The 22,545-nt window shown below is 31.3% G+C and overlaps 1 protein-coding gene across 2 annotated transcripts in view; it reads right to left on the bottom strand.

The window, feature by feature from the left end:
- LOC130613861 (uncharacterized) overlaps positions 1 to 20,419 on the bottom strand; it is a 30,675-nt gene extending 10,256 nt beyond the window's left edge. Inside the window, exons 1-7 of one of the 2 annotated variants that reach the window (XM_057435220.1) lie at positions 20,077 to 20,243; positions 19,860 to 19,896; positions 17,507 to 17,683; positions 17,250 to 17,384; positions 13,707 to 13,802; positions 13,224 to 13,400; positions 11,347 to 11,514 (exon numbers count right to left, since the gene is read on the bottom strand). In XM_057435220.1, coding sequence (XP_057291203.1) covers positions 11,347 to 11,514; positions 13,224 to 13,400; positions 13,707 to 13,802; positions 17,250 to 17,384; positions 17,507 to 17,683; positions 19,860 to 19,896; positions 20,077 to 20,093 — 807 coding nt within the window. In that variant the 5' untranslated portion in view covers positions 20,094 to 20,243. Of the gene's footprint in view, positions 1 to 11,346; positions 11,515 to 13,223; positions 13,401 to 13,706; positions 13,803 to 17,249; positions 17,385 to 17,506; positions 17,684 to 19,859; positions 19,897 to 20,076 lie in introns of both variants that reach the window. The other variant, XM_057435219.1, reaches the window with a different exon arrangement.
- Between the last annotated feature and the right edge of the window lie 2,126 nt (positions 20,420 to 22,545).

The following is a 22,545-nucleotide window of genomic DNA, read 5'->3' as shown; positions in this document are numbered from 1 at the left end:
TCTATGAAAGTAAGCTCTTTACACATTTTAAACATTGTCTTTTCCCTAAATGCTTATACAACAATATCAAAAAGCCATAGTTTGGAAAACATCAAATTTAAATCTCGAAAAATCATTTATTTTGTTGAATACCACCCAACAGCTTACAATAAAGTGTAATTCTACAAAAATTGGTGCTTTTAGTATATTGCATGTGGTCTATTTCAAATAACAGCACTTTCCAAAACAAACAATATTAACGGACAATCATACTATCCTCCCATAAATTTTTTTAACCCAAAGTCATAAACCCACGTAAATTTCCAATCTAATGTCAATAACCCCTTAGCATTTTACACGAAGGCTGACAAAAGTTTACGGGATGTCAGAAACAAAACAATAAAAAGTAACTTAACACACACACTTTAAATTCTGAAAAAATTTGTTCCACTTGTCATATTGCATGTGATCCCCTTGTATAGTTTGTAGGTAATGTGAAAAAAGAGTCACACTATCCTAAAAGTTCAAGAAAGATTTTGTAGCTAGCTTGTTACATCATAACTCGTGTTCAAAAAAGAAGAGAAGAGAAGAGGTAGCTATAAATACCTAAAAAAAGAGGAATAGCAACATAACTCATAGGTTAGAGCTAACTATGGGATGGAGCCTTGAAGCTAACATTAGCTAGCTCAGTAGCTAGGACACCCAATTAAATATATTTAAGCTGGGGAGACTTAGCTACGTCTATTATTAGCTATTTATGCTTAGTAAAACACATATAAAGGAAAACAAAAGCAATGTGAAAATTATGACATTTGCAGTTAGTTAACAAACCAAAATTTTCTATTTCGCTAGCACATTTGTTTAGTAGCTAGCTAACAGCTTTATGTAGCATTTTGAATTTTAGGACAAATAACAATAGAGTTACGCACCAGGGGACACATTCATTATGCAAAAAAATGTAAACAAATATGGCTAGCTTTTTTTATTTTTTAAAAAACGCGGCAAAAACCTTAGGAATTGGAAGCTCTGACAGACACACGGAACTGGCATATTATTATATAGATGCTGATGACACGGTAATTTACGTCAATGACAAATCATTAGTTGAAATTGAAAGAAAACTGTCAATCGACATGACATCCATCGAGAAATGGTGTAATGACAACAACCTTATATTAAATTTCAAAAAGTGTAAAACCGAGGCAATGCTCTTAGGGTCCAAGCAATTGGTAGCAAAATGCAAGGATGGTCTCAACATCACGTTTCAAGATCGCACACTAACAACATGCGTTAATTATAAATACCTTGGAATAGTGATCAATGGTACGCTAAATATGAACAAAAATTTCGATATTGCATATAAAAAAGCGTCAGGAAGACTCCAATTACTTGTAAAAATTCGCTCGATGCTGACATCACAAGCTGCTAAAACTGTTTATCAATCTATGGTCGTACCGTTACTCCTTTACTATGCATTATCATCGCTACAACTGAGCAACACGAACGAACTGAAACTCGAATCATTCCACCGCAGGGCAGTCTCCATTATTGACGCAGGAGATATGAAGTTACTTACAATAACTGCCATAAAAAAGATTAGACTTTGTCTGTTTGTGCGTAAATGTCTTGATAATAATGTTTGTGTTGGGTTCAAGGATCACTTTGATATTACAACTAACAGTTGTACACGAAATAACCAACGTCTCTTGAGATTGCCAAGATTAAAACGTATTATCGTGGATCATTACAGTACACCTGCGCAAAACTACATAATGAATTGAATATAAATATTAGAAAAAACGAAAATTTTATTGAATTTAAGAAATTATTGATGCAAGCATTTTCCTAAATTTTACATGTGCATTTTGTTTTCTTATATAACTTTTGTTCTTGCTTTTTTCTGACCTTTTTCTTGTCTGCGCGTGTTAGTGGCCTGCACCTATAGAGGTGTCTGAATTATTTCTTCTATTTAAGTTTTTTATCAGTTCCTACTATCCTGTCTTACATCATAATAGTTTAGTGCTACAGCGTTGTTCGCATTCTTTCATTTCTACCTGATTTTAATGTATATACTGATTGCTAACATATTTTTTTATGCATTTTTAAAAATATATTTTTATTTATCTTATACACAGGGCCTCCATTGATAGCAGTTTATTTTTTAAATTGACGGTAGCCACCCTGTATAAATATGTTTTAAATAAATAAATAAAATAAATAAATAAAGTACATCTGCGGGTAAAAAGTTGGTTGCATGTGCTACAAGGATATTTCTTTCCGTCTACATTACTTGGCTTTATTTTGCAAGTGTTCTGATGTTTGAATTTACTTTGTCTGTAAAGGAATTCTGTTGAACAATAACTACACTTTCCCATATTATGTACAATCACTTGCATCTGGATGTTAGATGTTATCAATCTCTATAATAATACGAAACTTCCGTGTCTGTGTGACTTTTGCGAAGTCAATTATCCTATATTATAATACGCTTGTGTAAGTGACTGAGTTCACGGCACTAAAATCACGGGTCACTTTCTTATGGCTCATACATTGTCTCCCAAAGCGTGGCGTTACGCTAAAATTTACTAAGTTAAAAAAAGTTGCCACACGCGGGTTTATTTATTGTTTATTTTAAAAGCCGTACGGGGTCGTTATGGATAAAATAATTTAATTTTACCCCCGGTTTACCATGTGCGCACCGAATTTCACGGAAACAAGTTGTTTATCAACTGAAAAAAGAAAACCGAAGCGAAGAAGGTTGTATCTTTTTTATAACTTTTGTACTCACTTCCCAAAAATTAATCTATTAAACAAAGCATGCAAATGTTTTCTATCACTAGGTTAGTTTAATTTGTTTTTCTTTATCTTCCCTTTTTGTGTTCTGGGACCGAGGTTGCCACTATCGCATTCGAATATAATTCGAATACAAAATGTTACAAAAAAACAAACTGTTGTTGTCGAGTATAAAAACTTGGTATTCGTTAGAAATATATTTTATGAAGAAGAAAAACGTATGACGATGTAACGTCTCAAAGAGAATTTATTGGAAAAGTATGCAAGTGTCTCAGTTTTCTTTTGGACGAAGCGAAAGTTTAGTAATAGAAGTAAAAAACTGATTAGATTTTTATCCAGAGAACGCTAGCTAGAGAAAGCCAAAGAAAAGCAGGTGTGTTGTTTAGAGTATCTGGTAAAAAATGGATTTTTTAACCGTTTTAACTTTCAGAACTAAGCTTTCCCTTAAATACAAGTTTCTTATTGTGTTTTGAGCCTGAACATATTTTCTTTAAGCACTTTTTTTTATGAATGTACTCTGAAAAATGGGCCAAAAGTTAAGAATATCCTAGATTGTTTGTTCTAAATATAAAAAGAATTTTCCAATAGCTATAGCAACTTATAGCAACCTTTATTTTACTAAGGCATTATATATTTTCAGGCCATAGCCATGCTAAGAATATATTTAGAATAATAGGGATAGTATTTGTCAATTCGATTCTTAAATTCGAAAACGCTGCATTATCACGCACGGCACATTTGCGCTGTTTTCTTGATACATAAGATCAAAATAATTTGATGATGATTGGCTGTTAACAGAAAAAAAAACAGAAACAGCCAATTTCTATTTTCTTGTTTTTATCAGCGAGTTGTTGAATATTATCTCTGCGTACCAAATTAAGCATTGAATCTATTATAGTTTTGTCAGTAAATTACCACACCTCGAATTCAAGTCATTGAGTAAATTATTCAATTGCGTAATAATGATCTTTTGTCTATATTCATGATTCCATAAACTAGATAACAAAATTAATCTGACAGCTTTCCACACAACGTTGTTATTCTCGAATTGTTCTTTGACTTTAGCAAAAGTTGGTATAAATCTGTGATATAGTGCTTGTTTAACAAAGCCGATGTCTGATTATGCTTTCTGTAGCTTTGTTAGCAATCACTTTACGTACTTAGCAGCGGCGGCGATTTGTTCCGGTAAAATCTTTAACTTTGTTTTCTTCGCCGTAGTAAAATTATTATATACAAGAACATACAAAAAGGTACAATAAAAACACACGAAGCTTTCGTAAGTAAAAACTCTTACATCGTCAGGTAAGTAACACTGCTGGACAATAAAACCACTATATATATTATAAAATTGCCGAACTCTCAAAGGACTGTAAATAATGAATACATTAATGTCGTAATAAGAAAACATATTTTTACGTCACGCCGCTTTATATTGAATGACTCCAAAATTTTCCTCTTTAAACAGTTTTTTGGAGCGCAACTTATAATTTTCCAGCAAAATCAGTGTCCATCATTTGCAACAACATGATTAGCTGGTTCGGACTTTGAAGACATCAATGTTCAGACCATCGTGTTTGCGCATTTCGTACTTTTTCACCGATGTAGTTCACAGTCCGCATGAACAAGTATATTTGTAGATAACGCAAGCTAAGTGCTTTATGTTATCTTTCAACGGAAAGAGAGACTGGATTTTCTTAGTGTTCCAGAGCACAATGAAAATGAAATTCTCATTTGTCCAACGATTTAAGTTATCACTAAACTTTTTTACGTCTTCTTCATTTTGTTGGCAGTAAGGTAAGGTGAAATAATTCTTTGTTCTTAAAAACTCTTCCTTATCTTTGTTGAAATCTCTTATTACACTATAGACAAAACCATGAGGATACCCAGCTTTCTTTAATGTATCCAATTTCTTCTTGAAAATAATCAGAGATTTTATAGGCTCTGTGTAAGGTCACCTAGAATCGAATTACGCTTGTAGCGTTTTGGTACAGCTGATTTCCAGTGTATATAGGTAGTTTGTTCTCCTTTCTATGAACTTTCGTTTTGAAAACGTTGCCAATGTGAATGATTTCAGTGTCCAGGAAACAAGGGGGGTCTATCTCCATTGTCAACTTTATGTTTGGGCACAGTCATAAGAAAAAAAGATAGTCTAGAGGCAACGACCACCGACATTGTTTGCGCAACCTATCCTTAAGTTGTGTCAGACGACCCTCCGATACTGCACGAAAGTTAATAATGGCGGCTCAAATAGGAGAGGATTACTTGGCTGGAGATGATCTTCATTATTTATTTGAGTTAATTGATGGTGGTTTTTTGGAAGATAATGTGGATTTTAACACAGAATTAGATGCTGTGGTTTGCTAAGGTTTACCATTGCCAAAAATTGCGATAAAAATTGGTTTAATCTGCCTAATTCCATAATAAAAATGAAATTAGCATTTCTGGAGTGAACCATCAACAAAAGCCAATCTCTAGTCTTTCAGAATAAGAGAAACCAAAAAATGTTTTTTTAAATTTGTGGCTATAAAAATAGCCGTTGTGACAGTTTAAGTTCATGTCCGGAACTTTTGGGTTTACTGGGTCTTCTTTCTTTTCGGTAATGGAGTGTCATCAATGATGTTAAATTTACTGCTTGTCCCCTAAACATTCCCAGCAATAGGTCTTACGGAATATTGAGCTTTGATGATATTATCATTATAACCAACATCTCTTACAAAAGGATTGTCACGACGAGATCCAATTGCTCGTTTTCTACCAAAATAGTTTTTTAAGTCATCCTGGCAAAATCTTTCTGAAAGAATATATGGTACACCATGTTCGAAAAGAAATTTAACAACTTCTTTGATTGAATTTACAGTAATTTTTAGTCCTTTGTGTGTCTGCCAGGAAATAAACATATTTGATTTTGCATTTTTGTAAAGTTTCCGTCACGTTCTTCAATAGATTATTTCCATAATGTAAAATAGGAAAGGAAATCATCCAACCATGCAAAACGTACATCATCAACAGATTTAAAACACTACCAACAGTTTCACTAAGGACTTAAGCGGCAAGACGAAGTTTCAATACAGAAAAAGGTGTCACTTGGACATGATCAACTTGTGAACTTTATATAGACGATTGTATGAAATTTCCAGATGCCATTAAGAATATTACACTTGAAGAAGATGAGGAATTGGTGTCATATGACGTTGAATTGTTGTTTACGAGTATACCTATTGATGATACTATCGACTACATAGGTCAAGAGATTTATCACAAAGTCTTACAACCGTTGTGCAAAGAAAGCATTTTTCGTAAACTGCTCCGAAAGCTCTCATCTGACTGCACTTTTTCTGCCAACAACCGTTTAATTAAACAAATTGATGGTTGTTCTATGGTTTACCCTATATCTGTTTTTCCAATATATACCTGAATAAGATGTGGTTAATCCAGTAAAACCAGCTCTCTACAAACGCTATGTAGACGGCAAAACGTAAAAAAGATGTACCTGATACTTTCTTTGAGTCTCTTAATAATTATCACCCAAACATAAAGCTGACAATGGAGATAGACCCCCCTTGTTTCCCGGACACTGAAATCATTCACATTGGCAACGTTTTCAAAACGAAAGTTTTGAAAATAGAAAGGAGAACAAACTACCTATACACTGGAAATCAGCTGTACCAAAACGCTACAAACGTAATTCGATTCTAGGTGACCTTACACAGAGCTTATAAAATCTCTGATTATTTTCAAGAAGAAATTGGATACATTAAAGAAAGCTGGGTAATAAGGGATTTCAACAAAGATAAGGAAGAGTTTTTAAGAACAAAGAATTATTTCACCTTACCTTACTGCCAACAAAATGAAGAAGACGTAAAAAAGTTTAGTTATAACTTAAATCGTTGGACAAATGAGAATTTTATTTTCATTGTGCTCTGGAACACTAAGAAAATCCAGTCTCTCTTTCCGTTGAAAGATAACATAAAGCACTTAGCTTGCGTTATCTACAAATATACTTGTTCATGCGGTGTGAACTACATCGGTGAAAAAGTACGAAATGCGCAAACACGATGGTCTGAACATTGATGTCTTCAAAGTCCGAACCAGCTAATCATGTTGTTGCAAATGATGGACACTGATTTTGCTGGAAAATTATAAGTTGCGCTCCAAAAAACTGTTTAAAGAGGAAAATTTTGGAGTCATTCAATATAAAGTCGTTAAGGCCTGTTCTTAAGGGACAAGTTTAATCTAAAAGAAAAAGTTGATACGGTAAACCATGGCTGCCTTCTCCAGAAACTGCCTTTTTATGGTATTACTAGCACTGAAATTGATTGGTTAAGCAGTTATCTTTTTATTCGAAGTCAAACTGCTTTCATTGATGGAGCATACTCAGATCCTGAAAATATGACGCATGGTGTACCCCAAGGTTCCATTCCGATTCCATTGCTATTTATTCTTCTTATCAATGACTTACCGTGCCAATTGAAACACTGTCGAGTATTGAAGTATGCTGATGACACAGTCATATATTCATCAAGCAAGTCGTTAGATGAAATTGAACATTGCATAAATTTGGATGCAAATATCATTCACGATTGGATGAAGGAAAATTGCCTAATTCTTAATCCAAAAAAGGGCAAAACAGAATTTGTCGTCTTTGCGTCCCGAAAACCACAAGCCTCTGTCAGTATTGTGATCGATCAAAATGATATAAACCAACCAGATTATTACGAATACCTTGGGATTCAACTGGATACTCACCTTAAAATGAACCATCACCTTAAAAAAACATACAAGCGTATAACCTCACGCATCAAACTTTTATATAAAATAGGTTACAAAATTTCTTCAAATGTTGCTGAAACCATCTTTAACTCCATGATCCATCCACTGTTCTTATACTGCTACGACATATTTGGTGGAATGAATAAAACATGGATTGGAAAATTTGAGTCCTTGCTGAGAAGAGCTAAGCACATCATCAAAACCCGCAAGAATTGGTCAACATTGTCACTCAAAAAAAGCGGAAAGTAGTAATTGATATGTTCAAAGTCGTTAACGATATTACTGTTGACAGCAATTACAAAGTGGTTAGCCATTCGATTAACACCAGAGGAAATAGATCTAAATTAGTCTTACGTAGCATCAAGACGGAAGCTAGTCAGAAGCTTACGTATTATCAAGGAGCTTTAGTTTTTAATAGTCTCCCCTCTAATATCAGGGAAGGAAAGAGTATGAGAAATTTTAAAGTTTTTGAAACAAAGTGAGTTCTAGGTCTATTACCTTAGTTTGAATCCTAAACTCAAATTTTTTCTAATTCCCATTTTTGCTAATTTTCTGTTCATAGTCTGCTATTTGATTCTTATTTTCTTTTCTCTCTTTTTTTTTTTTTTTTTCTAACATTCTCATAATTTTATATATATTATTTAAAACAAAAAAACAATTTTTGGCTCTTTGTTTATTTTGTTTATTTTTGTTTTTAACAGGTCACTCATTGATAGCAGTGCAGATATATTATATCATACTGAAGATGTAAACCTGTATAAATATGATTAATAATAAAGTGTATGGTTCTTCCTCACAAAATTAACATGAAATGTCAAAAAAAAAGTTTCAGTTATAACATCTAAAACAACAAAAATCAGTTCCATCAGTATATGTCATGTCATTGTCTTCCACAAAATGTTCACCTTAAAGTTTCACAAGCCACAGCCTTTAAATTAAAAACAACTAAGATCAGGTATTTTGGTCTACTTCATGCCATCTTGTCCCAAAGAATCTTAAGAAAATGTGGAAATTGAGCAGTAAAACATAAATTTGCAAAATTCCATTATTTTAATATGCATATTGTATGCCTTCTACAACAATAAGTTAATCCAAAATGTCAAAAAGAAGAAAAAATAGCTTACAAAGAGTATAAAATCGAAATAAACGAAGTAGCTCTTTCGGTGTATTGAATAAAGCCATGCGCAGAAAAGTGTACACTAAATGTAAAAGACGGTTGTGTTTAGTAATTCTAAAATAACAAAAGTCAGTTCTTTCAGCATGCTGATTATGTCTTTGCTCACAAAAATTTTCAAATTAAAATTTTCTTGGTTAATAACGTTTGATGGATTTTGTGAGAATTTTACTTTTTGTATATATAATGTCAGAGTTGAATTTCTCATTTTAATATAAAAACACGAATTGCTTGCAAGATGTAAAGTCAAATTCTGCAAAAATTTGTTCTGTCGGTATATTGCATGATCCTTTTGCCACAAAAGTTAACACAAAATTTCAAAAAAACAAAAACACAACAGTTAGTATATATTATTTACATTATGTATATAAATGGAAAGTCACCCCAGCCTTCCCTGTACATTTTTTTACCCTAAATGTAAAAAAAACATGTAAATCCTTTCCCCATCTAAAAAAATAAAAAATTAAATAAATAAATAATCAAAAAGCCATGTAAATACTGCAACAAAATCAAAAAATGTGAAAAAGCTACGTAAATTTTCCCTGTAAACTAAGAATAAAAAAAAACAGGTTTTTTCGGTGTTAACATGTAGTACCCCCTCAAAAATGTTTTCTTAAACTTTTCTTAAATAACACGTAATGTCATAAACAAAAACATTTGAGTCAGAACATCTAGAACAACAAAAATCACCACACTTAAGCTACCAGAATTACGTTAAATAAAAATCCTTTGTCGTATTGCATGCAACCGATGTAAGTTTAGTCACAAAATGTGAAAAATACATTATATATATATATATATACTTGTATAAAAAGGATCTTCCAATTAAAGCTCAAAATGTCTAGTTAAATAACTTACAGCCACATTTCTAGGAAAGAACACTAAGATGATAGCTAGCTACATGTAGCTAATAGCAACATAAAACTCACAGGTTAGCTAGGTATATACTGGGGAGCTTTAGTTTAAAGGTAACATTAGCTAGCTACAGCAGGTAATAGCTAGTCAGTTAAATATAAACTGGAGACTTAAAAAACATGGCTACATATAAAAATAAATTAGATAGCAATTTTACTTCCTAGCTAGCTAGTTGTTGTTGGTAGCTGGCTTTATGGTGCTAGCTAAGAAACCTGTCTTGCATCAATAATTTCATCAAAACTGAAAAAAACATGAACAAACCTTACAGTAAACTTGCTATGACTAATTTATATAACTATGCTTTTCTTCAAATGTTTTCTTAAAGATTTATTTTGAAGGAAAAAGTAGAAAATACTAAAAATGAACAGCCATCTTTTTTGTAAACACAATTTCCATTTTTTTATGATAGGAAGTTCATTTAACAGTCCGTGTAGTCTGTGAATATCCAAGCCCGTTAAATCATATGTAGCATATACCTATACCTATATAGGTATTTTGTCATATGGTATATATATATATATTTATATCGTACATTGTGGCTCTTAAATAGTTATAACTTTTATGTGATATCTAGGAAGGAACAGTGTAATTATTATAGTAAAACTTTAATGTAATGCCACGCTTTAGGGGGGCAATGCATGAGCCGTGAGAAAGTTACTGGTAATTTTTGGTTCTTGGCCTCACTGTGCACACACACACGAGGCGTATTAATATATAGATTAGTGAAGCCATTACAATGCCCTTAAATCTTTGAGGCCAAATAACTTGGAAACAAGGTGGTGACATCAGTCATTTTTTACCGCGTGGGTAACTAGGGACCGGCTGGGACCAATTTGTAGATAAAGTTAACTCATGTCAGCCGCTTTTTCGTAGATGTAGTATATTTTAATGGCAGTTGCATCTTTGTGTATTTTTAAGACAATAAATCTGTACAAGGTGCTTTCCACATAATCTTCTTGGTTAGTAATGGTAATGGTGCACAGATTAAACTTGTAGTATATAAATTTTCTAAATACATTATAAGCCACCTATTTGTACAATTAACAAAATAAGACATAGTTTGTTTTCAACAGGTTATTTCTTAGTTATAATACTAAATTGAGAGTGTAAGCCACTTTTTTGCACAGAAACAAGCAGTCAGCCACTTTAAAAACTCAATTAACAGAATATATAAGCATTCAAGAACATATTCCTAAATTTTCATCATGGATGTTACAAAAATTTAACTCTATACCATTTCCATTTGAGCACATAGTGTCAGCCACATAGCCTATCAGCTACCAAATTTACTCACAGTTTAAACATTAAGTACTAGAGATTGTGTCAGCCACCAAAGTAAGTAATGGTTGGAGCAGAACCGTGAAATATACAGCTTAACTATGACGTAATATATAGCTGTCAGCCATTTTTGATGCTCTAATTGGGAATGCAAAAGTGACCCTAAAAATGTCACAAATAGTGGGGTTATTTTTCACCATGTTTTCTCAACATGGATAATATAGGTGTTGATTTATTGAGATCCAAAAGCTACTAACGGCTTGACAAAAAAGAGCAATAAATCAAAACCACAAAATTTTGGATATAGCCGCACATCGCTATTTTTTCCTGTGCGTAATTGCCAATTATAATTACTATGATTCTTTATGAATAATCTTATTGTGTAAATTCTACTTTTAGATGCCAATAATGAAAAGTTATAGATCTGAATATCCTACCAGATTTGCTTTACCAAATGCTATGATAACAGCTGTTCTTGATGATGCACTTGATATTGAATAGCTTGAAGCAGCCAAGATGCGCAAACAAAACATATCAATTTGCTCTTTTGTGACATCAATCTTTTTTAGCTCAATTACCCTTGCAATAATATCTCGTACAGCTTGCTGTTAATTAAACAAGAATAAATAGGGGTAAAATAATATGTTAGCAAAGGTTAAATTATGGGTAAAAAAGTAAAAATGGGTAAAAAAGTAAAAAAGTGTTTGAAATCAGTTTTTCCACATTGTTACGAAATTTTTGACACAAATATAGTTTTTAGCAAGGATTATTCTAAAAGGATGGAGACCAAGGTAGAGTTAGCTGCTATTGTTGCTACTTCTGGTTGATATTTTTCTATTTTATCTTCCCAATTTTCGTATTTTCTATTTTTAAAAAATATGAAATACAAATTTCGTATTTTTAAAAATAGAATTGCATATTTTTCAAAAATACGAAAATATATATTTCGTATTTTTAAAAATATGCGTATTTTAAAATATGAAAACTGATTTTTTAATACGAAATTTTCGAATTTCGTATTTTTTAATACGAAAAGAGAAATGGTTGATATTCCTAGAGAGCATTAAATATGCTAACTCCTCATCATGTATACTTTGACGGAATACACTTTCACCAGACAAAAAATCACAAAATTATTTCGCCGAGAATAACTTTTGCAACAAAGCAATTGATACAGATTTGTTCAAAGAAATTGTGTAAGTTAGCATAAAATGTCATTTAAAAATATGGTAAAAGATTATTACCTGAAACCAATAAAAAGGATGAAAGTGATACATAAAGAATTTCCTTATCCAACAAAATAAATCACAAGGAAAAAAGATTCGCAAGAAAAAATTTAAGCCTAACCTTTGGATTATAATGATACTATGTTAGGGTCAAATAGAGTATAAAAATGTTTTTTAGATTTAAAATCCAAAAATGAACTAAATGTTCTGCCTTGACAAGTAATTCTCATAATGCACTCTTTGCAGTTGATTGAGCAATAATTGTTTGCATTTGTGGAATTTTCCATTAATGAATTTCTTGGCCAAAACATTTTACATTGATGTTTAGACAGCATTGCATTGTCGTATTAAAAAAGTTCATTAAATAACACACAAGCTAACTTGTGATCTAAGTTGTTAATTCTTCACACCAGGAATGTTTTTTGCAAGTAAGAGCTTCGTCAGCTACCTTAATGGTACAAATTTTTTCGGTTACTTATTTTCGCGCTTTTTTGTCTGAAACAACGAAAATTTGAAACTGCGAAATAATTAGATTTTCCAATCTGCGAAAATTAATACCTGCAAGATTTTTCTTTAAGGTTCCATCCCTGGGGAAAAAGGTGGCTATAGAAAAAAAGTCAAACTTCTTTAAAATAGTTATGATTTATTTTAATCTATTACAAATGTAACATAGTTACAGTGGGAGAGGTGGAAGAGCCAGCTGTTGGGATGGAATCCTCGAAGACGTTAAAACATCCCATTAGTTACAAGCTTTGTTTCTCAATCTATTACTATTATTGTATCCTTTCTGGAATCATTATGAGGGTTTCGTTTTATAACACGCAGAACTGCATGGTTCATTTGCTTGTTTACAAATTTTTTAACTATACCCAGAAAGATCTTTATGGCAGTTTTAATTTAAATTTTTTTAAATATGATTTTAAATTAATTCAAAAACAATTTTAATGAGCATTGGCAGCATTTTATACACTTACTGTGTGGTAATACACGAAATACTGTGCTATGTTTATCCTTCAGTAATTCTTTTGGTCTTGTTATGCAATTTGTGACAAAGAGTAAAGGCTCAAATCCTCGAAAAAGTTTCTTACCAGCTTCTGAGTTGTATTTTCGAATGCTTTACCAGGACTAGCCTTGTCATAAACATCTCGATTTAAGTGGAGGCATACACGCGGTAGCTCTCTGTGCAACATGACTTCAATTTCTTCTTTGATGATAGGAATTCCTTGAGATGCCGCTGCAAAACTTTCTGCAGGACTACAACAGTTCTACATGAAAAGCACAACGAAAATTAAAACAATAATGTATGACAAGAAACATCCATGTAGAAAAATTATCCCTTATAACAGCTCCGATATCCAAATATCCTTGACCTTGTTGTAGGCTTGGATCATGAAAACCATCCCATTTTACAAGTGGTTTAATTGAAATGAGTGTATTTTTCAATTCTGCAACCCTCAAATTTACTCATGCAATTTACTAGAACTGTAAACATATCAAACGACCCAAAAAGGTTGATGTCTTTTACATCAACCTTTTTTCTGAAAAACCTGTACTCAGTTTAAAAAAGTCACCTGTAGCACTTTTTGAAGTTCATCTGGATAAGTGTTAAAAGCTGTTGGGATGTCCACCTCACAAACAGCATTGCAGAATAGTCTATCAATGTATTGCTGTAAAAACAAAAACAAAAAATGCTTTCAAACAACGTTAACAAAAAACAAAGAAAATCTCTCTCCCGATTGTGTATGCACCACAAACTGCATGAATTATATACTAAAATTTGCATACTGAAATATGTTACAGCTTAAAGATTATATACTAAAAGCAAAAAAAACAATGAAAAAAAAGGCTATTGAATTTTGATGACGTCAGCAATGACCTGTCAATTTGTACATTTTTTTTATAAAAATTTGTTTACTTCAAAATAATGTATAGGATTATGTGCTTTTAACGAAAGGTTAAGAATATATGGGGTTTAGAAATTTCGTTGACGTCAGCAATGTACCAAAGTTATTTTTTAGAAATTGGTTGCACAGTTACACCGCTAATCAAGAACATTGACATCAATCAAATTTATTGACATTGTGGCGTAACCTCCAAAATATTTGTTGTTTAACAATTAAGATATAGTCTCTCGCTTATCTTAAAAGGAAAAGTGCATGTCATCATTGCCCCTCACAGACACACTGAATTTTCGTATTATTATATTAGATATCCCGTCCATATAGCTGTGTTAGGTTTAGAAACCGTGGTATTTTGTTCAGTATTGACAAAAAGACAGTCTGACGAAACATAAATATAGCCAAATTTCATTCTAAAATGACGTAAACACAGTCACATAAAAATGTTTAAAGTGATAAATCCATAGCTGTTTGAAGTTTAATTTTAGTTCTCATTGCGCGCTAACACAACAACAATCCTGGTGTACATATCTACGATAGGAATTGCAGAATAAAGATAAGACTCTCCAGGCACTGTTTTATTTCTCAATGCTAGGATAACGTTAGCATAATACTTTCACAAAATATAATGGTGGACACATCTTTACATAAGAAATAATACTGCCAATTTTATTATTGCGATAAAGACAAATAAAAAGAAAGAAAAAGATGAAATAACTTTCTTCAAGTACTTCAAACTAATTTTTAATTTATAGGCCTTTATGAAGCAAACAAACATAAAGATTTAACTTCTTTCATTAAAGTTCCTCTTTTGACAGACATAAATTTTGACACAATTTCTAGTCTTTATGTCTGCGACTTTGAAAAATTATATAAATTCAAAAAAAAAACAATTTTTGGTGTCCTTTGGACACCAGCAGAGAACTGCGTTAAAGAAGAACTAACGATTGATAACAAGTTGTGAATATAAACTGTGTTAATTTTTTTAAATTTGTGAGCTTTGGTTCTCCAAATATTTCATGTCAAAGTAGTGCTATGGTTGCTGCCATGACAGTGTCGATGAGGACTTTCTGTTCATTAAATTGCTAACTTGTGTGACCACGGGGATTTAATCAAAGCATTGTGAAAGAACGAAAGCAATGGAATGCTAAATAGATAGACTTTGTCTCTTGTGATTGCCTGAGAGTAATTATATTCACCATGTTGTAAAATAAATATTTCGCAGAATAATATGTTTCACATAGCAAATATAGTTTTAGACACAAGTTATCACTTGAAAAAAATAAGTATTCTATGGTATTTGAATTTATTATGAAATTTTTCTGTGTTATTTTTGTATCAAAACATCTTGAAAGACAACAGATGCTTTATTTAATTTGCTAGTTTTGAAAACAAAACTTCCAGTGATTATGCACTTGTGAAAGCAAAACAAAACAAACAGTCTGAAAGTTTTTATTTCTTGTTGACATTTGTTGCTTGTTTTCCTACTGCATACGCATTGTGCACTCTGGAACGACAAGACCTTTGCTATTATGTATTACACAAATATATTTTCCGGTGAAGGAAAAAAACATTGACAGTTAATTAAAACAACATTAAAGAAGCTAGTTCACCCTTTTGTTTTCATTTTACCGAGTTTATACAATTTTCTTATGCTAGTATGAAAATCATGGTAAATTTAAAGCCTTGTAAATTTTAAACTTGAACTTTAAAATATTACATGCACAAAGTTAAAAATATTTTTGTTATGTATTAAACGCAAGTCTTTTTAGCCTCGAAATCACTGGTGGTGTAGAAATCACTGGTGGTGTAGAAATTGCTGGTGGTGTAGAAATTGCTGGTGTAGAAATCACAGGTGGTGTATACACATGGTGTATAAAGCACCACAATACTTTGTTTTAAAAGGACAAAAACACGACGATAAGAAGCTTAGAAATATTGCAATGTTATTGGAAAATGATGAACATAAATGTGTACAAAGCTTATAAAACACCACACCATTGTTTCATTTTAAGAATGATAAAGAACGACCATAAATGGTTAACAAATGACCATACTCTTGTTTAAAATGATGAAAACACGGCATGTAAAGCTTAAAAATCTTTAAATGGTGTTTGAAAACAGAGCGGCACAAAGATTAGGAATTACCATTATAAAATGATGAAAACACGGTCATGCAAAACTTTAAAATTGCCATACTTCTTTCTAAAAGGATCTATAAAGCTTAGAAATGGTTGTTTTCTGTGTGTAAATGCGGAAAGGACAATGTATTTTGTTCAAGAACGACTAAAACTCAACTGTAAGAAACTTATAAACTGCCGCATTTTGTTTGCACTTTGTATTTAAATTTTATATTTTTTGTATTATATCTACAAATAATTTTATTTTGGAAAATACAAATTAATGTGGTCAGTCTTTTTAAAGAAGCATCATTCTTTTTTTATTTTTGTGGATATTCTAAAATTATTTGAAAATATTATAAAGGTGATGTTTAAACACATTTCTTAACAAAAAAAGGCAATGTTCAAACTTGATAAGAAAAGATTTTTAGAGGTTTTACACCCAAACATAGCTTCTCTACAGAAGCAACATTCGTAAATGACACTGGACATGTGATTCCTTGAGTGGTAACAATGACTGGATATTTTGTGTACACTATAATAATATGTAATTAAACTGATTATTTATTAGACAAGTTAAACTTGCGAAAACCTTTCCAACATCTAATTTATCCAGAAAAAAAAAGGCAATTTGAAGAAAACCTTCTGAATTGTGAATAACCAATCAGAAATTTTAGAGTTTTTAGAAGCTCTGATAACACATGTATAAATTCATATGGATATCCTGCTTCGAGATATTCGTTTTTGATGTACATAATCTCATCTTGAAAAATATGACAATCTCTTGTTCACTCTATGCAGATCATTTAACAGAGAATTTCTTTTGTAATGTTTAGATGGCAATGTATTGGCAATAATAGTTGGTTCCTTTTCAACTTCTTAAAAAGATCAACCACATTATCTTTTATATGATTCGGAACTAAAGATATAATTACATCTCTTTCCATCTTCGCCCTGTAGATGTCTGAGAATGTAAATGAAATCTCCCATTGGAGAAGGATATCCATGCCGCATGAATTTAGTTACACATTGTAAAACGGACTAAAGTAGCAACAACTTAATTTAAAACATATTACTTATTGCACATAGTTAATACCTGTACTAAATTGTTTATTCTTTGATTCAGTCTCTTTCTACATGATTCAGACATGTCTTCACCATGCTGCCACGATAAAACTTGTCCTATCTCTTGGTTAGTGAGTCCATAGCCATTTCGTAATGATTTATTTGCCTATAAGCAAAACCCATACTTAAAAGACGTTCAACTTTCACTGGGCTTGTCACACTTATAGTCTTTCGGTAAAATTATTAACACAAAACTGACTAAGAAAATGAATAAAAAATGCAATTTACCTCAGAAATAGACAACCATGCTGCAACAATTTGATCCTTTCCCTCTATCCCTGTTAACATCACATTATCAAAATCTTCTTCAAAATCAGAAAATAACAGTGGTTTCAAAACATCGGCAACAGTTTGGTGATAACAGTATAGTTCCTTGGCAACACGAAGAGCTATTGATGCATATTGCTATAAAAGAACCAAGAAACTCATGTCACAACCAGCAAAACAATCAACAAAAAAGCAACTAAAAAATAAGCTGCATTCAAATGCTTCAACAGGAATATTGTCTTGTTTGTAAGAATATTTTTCCATGTGTTTTTAATTTTCACAACATATACATCCTTGATAAGATTTGTGGAAATACATAAAATAAAAGTACTAAATAACTTGAGCTTTTAATAACTGAAATTATTCTGCTTTATTATAACGGGGCATTCTTATGCTGAAAACGTGTTGTAAGAGTCCTACAAGTTCACTTTAAATAAATAATTAATCATTAACATATTCTCTTTCAATTTCTTGTAAACAATCACAGGTCGATAAAAAAACTTCGTTAACGAATATCTCTGAATAATCCTTTCGTAAAATTTTCGGTTACCTACTCTTCTTAACAGGGATCTGTCTTAAAAATACATTAGATGACGTCATGAAATTTTCTTTTTCGGCTTCAAGAGTGGTTGATCTCTTATCGTGTGTCTCATTTTATTTTTAGTCAGTGGATTTGGATGCAAAAGTGATTGAAAGAAAAATAAAAAAAATGAAGTGTTATTTTCATGATCTTATAGATATTTTACGTCATATTTTCAAAACGATGAAAGTTGAAAAAAAAAAATGAGATACACAATTTAAATTCAGACTATGCTGAAAATGTGAACATATTTTTCTTTCTGAAAACTTGTATACTTTTGAGACTAATCCCTTTACAGTTAGCCACACCTACTTTTTAAGACTTTCAACTATATTTTCAATCTGTTACAACATTTTTTTTTTCGTCATATTGTAGAACAAACTTTTGTTAACAAGTATATATATACTTTGATAATGTTTTTGAGAAGGAAAGTTAAAAAAAAATGTTTTATACAGAAGAGGTGTAATATACCATACTGCTACTTTAAACAAGACATAAAAAATAATTTAACATCAATTTATTTAATTATTAATTTATTAATTATTGCTTGTGGTAAGGCAAATCATCAAATCGGTTTATCAAGTAAAGGAGGCAAATCACAAGTCATGCTACATCCTAATGATCCAGTATGACTTGTGATTTGCCTCCTCAATCAATTACTTAATAAGCTCATGATTTTTTTTAATAATAATTAGAGGTTATGCTGTATGGCATAATGACTCAATCTGTCATTGTTAAGAACAAGAGAATGCGAGTTGGAATCCCCAAGGTTGTGAGTTTCCACAAACACAACATGGTCCTTTTTTGTTAAACACAGATAACGAATAGATAAAGAGAAATAATAGTGTTACTACAAGTCACACACCAAAACCTTCCATAAAATATATCAGATTTAACATGATTTAAACAAATAATTTTTACTTTTTGTGGCATGCGATGGTCGTACGCCACAAAACGTTTATCAGCTAGTAGTTCTAAAATAGTTTAATTCATTGTTAAGAAATAATTTTAGACTGGACCTATCAATTAAACCAAAACATTTTCCAACATGTACATCACATCTGTTATATTGAATTTTTTGACAAATAACTAGGACTGTGTAATTACAAGATCATGAAACCCACTTCCAGTTCACGTCACATCAGAGAAAAAAACTTTGCTTAAATTTTAATGTTTAAGGAATAAATTAAAGAATTAAAAAATTAAAAAATTTAGTTTTAGTTTTAAGATTATAATCATACTTAATAAAAACCTAGTCATGCTAGCGATTAGCGTAAAAATGTTTCGTTTTTAAACAAAAAAAATCTTTTAAAACTACCCCCATGGGTAGTAAAATAAAATTTTAAAAGTTATCCAGGAAGATTTTTAACAGAATACATACAGTTTGTTAGGCACGCATGGCTTTTGTCAGATTAGAAACTTTCTTGCTTTTGTTTAATTAACAATGTTTCACTGCAGGTAGTGAACAAAACAGTTTTTCTATTTACATATTTTTAAATGTTAAACAGTTTACTTGTGTTTAGAAAGATTATTTAAAATAAGAGCAATATAAAAGTTTTTTAATTTGAACATTATTTTGGCTATCGGAGACAAGAAAGTTTAAGACCCAGAAACTTGCTAGGTCAGACACTCGGTTCTTGTGTTTGGGGTTTACGAGTTTAAACATAAAAAATGGCACAGGACGAATATATAAAAAAAAAAAAAGTTTCTGAGAGTGTTAAAGATATCACTTACACGTACATACTGGTAGTCCTTTTGACTTATTGCCAATCTTAATGGTAAAATAATACTGGTATTATATTAGGTTGTTATCATTTCTCTCAGAATCGCCATAGATATGTACATAGGAGGAAAACAATTTGTCAAATAATAAAGTTATAAAATCCTAGTACAAAGCAAACAAATTTCAAAGATCTCATAAAATTCAAAGTGAATGATATAATAAACAAACCTCTTCAGTAGAACCATCTTGTTTATTCTTGTTCGGTTGATGTCGCTTCGTGTGGCTATCAATTAGGATCTCTAGAAGTTTCTCTTTGCACTCTAGCAGTGCTTGCTGATAACCTTCAAATGCATTCTGAGTTTGAAGTAACTGAAAACTAGATTTTAAATACTTGTCGCGTGGTTCTTGATCATGGAATATTTCGTGAAACTTCTCATCAATAATTTTACCAACACTTGTGTAAAGCTTGCTGCCAGCAGCGCACCCTGTTGATAAACAATTGAGATAAGATCCAACAGCTTCTTCCAAATCAATCACTGGTTCCATTTAATACGAGTATAGTATTATTGTACTAAATAAACATAAATAATCAAAAATGCTGTCTTTAAAGAAACCAAAGTGTAAACAATGACAGGAAGATATTAAAGAAATGTCATATATACAATGTACAGAAATAACTAACGTATTCCCTGAGAAAACGCACAGCGACCATTGAATTAAACCTTGCAGTCCTAGCTAGAGGTTAATTGAGCCCACGCGCCTACGAGCATCCAAAGAGTGAAGATTGAATGTGCTACTTTCTTAATTAATGTGTAATAACAGAGAGTAAAGTAGCAAACAGATCTGATACACAAATGGTCCATCAACTGAAAAAGTGATGGACCATTCTATATTTTTGAAGAAATCTTCAAAAATATCGACTTCTAAATAGAAATAGTAACTGGTTTACACTCTGTCAATTTTCTTGATATCACTATGGACTTACAATCGAATACCTATTGTCTGTACAAAAAAGCAAACTACTGTCTCCTATACATCAACACATCTTCAAGTCACCCAAAACACATTTTAAAACAGGTACTGTTATTAATCTCCAAAAAATTCTCAGAAAACTCTTCTAACCAATCAGTGTTTTAGAAAGCAAAACCTATCTATGAAAAAACTCTACGAAAAAGTGGCTACACATCCATGGATAAAGTACCAACACCACCCTGCAATTGCAGAAAAAAGACCGAATGCCTGTTAAACTGCAACTGTCAAAAAAATTCCGTAATCTATAAGTGAAGCAACAGCACCTCAAGTCCCAAAAAAGTTTACATCAAATTGACCAAAAAATAGTTCAAGACGCCATATAATGGGCACAAACAATCAATCGACAACAAAAAATACAAAAACATTACTACACTTTCTTTAAAAAAAATCTAAATGGTCAAACAAACCCTAAGACTGTATTCTAATATGTGAAGGAAATACAGTATTTTTTACAAGAAAGGTATGAAATCTTTTATTATAAAAACAAAGAAGAACTATTAAATAAACTGAGCCAGTTAATTACTAAATGCAGCCACATGAACAAAATCAAAAGACTAGGTGTTAAAAGTATTTCACACCTACTAAGCTACACATTCTAATTACAGCAATTATACATCAATTATGTAATTTTTGTACAAGAACATTTTGTAAAGGTTTTCTCATACTTTTTTAGCTGATGATTGTAAGAACATGAAATTGAAAGTTTTTTCTTTTCACTATATGTATAATCTATGTATCTTTGCAATCTAGCAACAGAGCAGTATGGCAGGTATCATTTCTACAATGTTACTGACATGTGTTTCAAAAATGTGTGCCCAGGACATAATTCATCGTTTAAATTAACAGCCCGAAAATCATTTATTTTTTTGACAGATCAAATTTGCCTGCTAAACTTAAATTTTACAGAATGAAACTTCATACTTTGAAAATATATATTGCACATAAATTTTATTTTCAGTGTTTTACACATTTCTTTAATATTGCAAAATATCTAAAAGGTGAAAAAAACTCACATAATGTACCTATTGTTTAAAATGTGTAAACAAGAATTCAGAGTCAATTAAAACACCAGAACTTGAAATAATAGTTTCATTCATTTTACAAAAAAGTTTCATTTATGCTCAAAACACATGGCTGTAAAGATAACTTTTGTTTCACAAATTGTAACAAATAAGAACAAGAGAAAATGGCCTCATGGAGTAAAAGTAAATTAAGTAAAAATAACAAAGGGAGTCATAAAACAGTTTTTAAATGAGAAAAATAATTAGAGAAAAGATTTATGATTTTGACAGTAAGATGTTGTTCACCTTCTTTGTACACTCTGTTAAATGTGAGAAACAAATAAGCAGCATAAAAATTTTTTCTTATAACTTTATAATTCTTATATTCAACAAAAGATTAAATCTTATATGGTCATAGTTTTTCTCGCACTGTGATTGGCTAATATACACAAAATATATATGCTATGTTTTTGTGCAATTTTTACGTATTTTTCAATTCTACAGTTCAAAAAGCAGATATTTTTTCTTTGATTGGCTAAAATAGCGTGTAAAAAGCTGATTTTTTTCCTGATTGGTTAATAACTCGCTAGGTAAAGTTATTGTTTTCTTTAAAAACGAGAACTTGTCAGTAAATTTGTTCTGTAATTTTCTCTCATAAAACAAA

The sequence above is a fragment of the Hydractinia symbiolongicarpus genome, chromosome 11 (genome assembly GCF_029227915.1).
Source record: "Hydractinia symbiolongicarpus strain clone_291-10 chromosome 11, HSymV2.1, whole genome shotgun sequence".
Lineage (NCBI taxonomy): Eukaryota > Metazoa > Cnidaria > Hydrozoa > Anthoathecata > Hydractiniidae > Hydractinia > Hydractinia symbiolongicarpus.
This window is presented reverse-complemented; position numbering and strand designations above follow the sequence as displayed.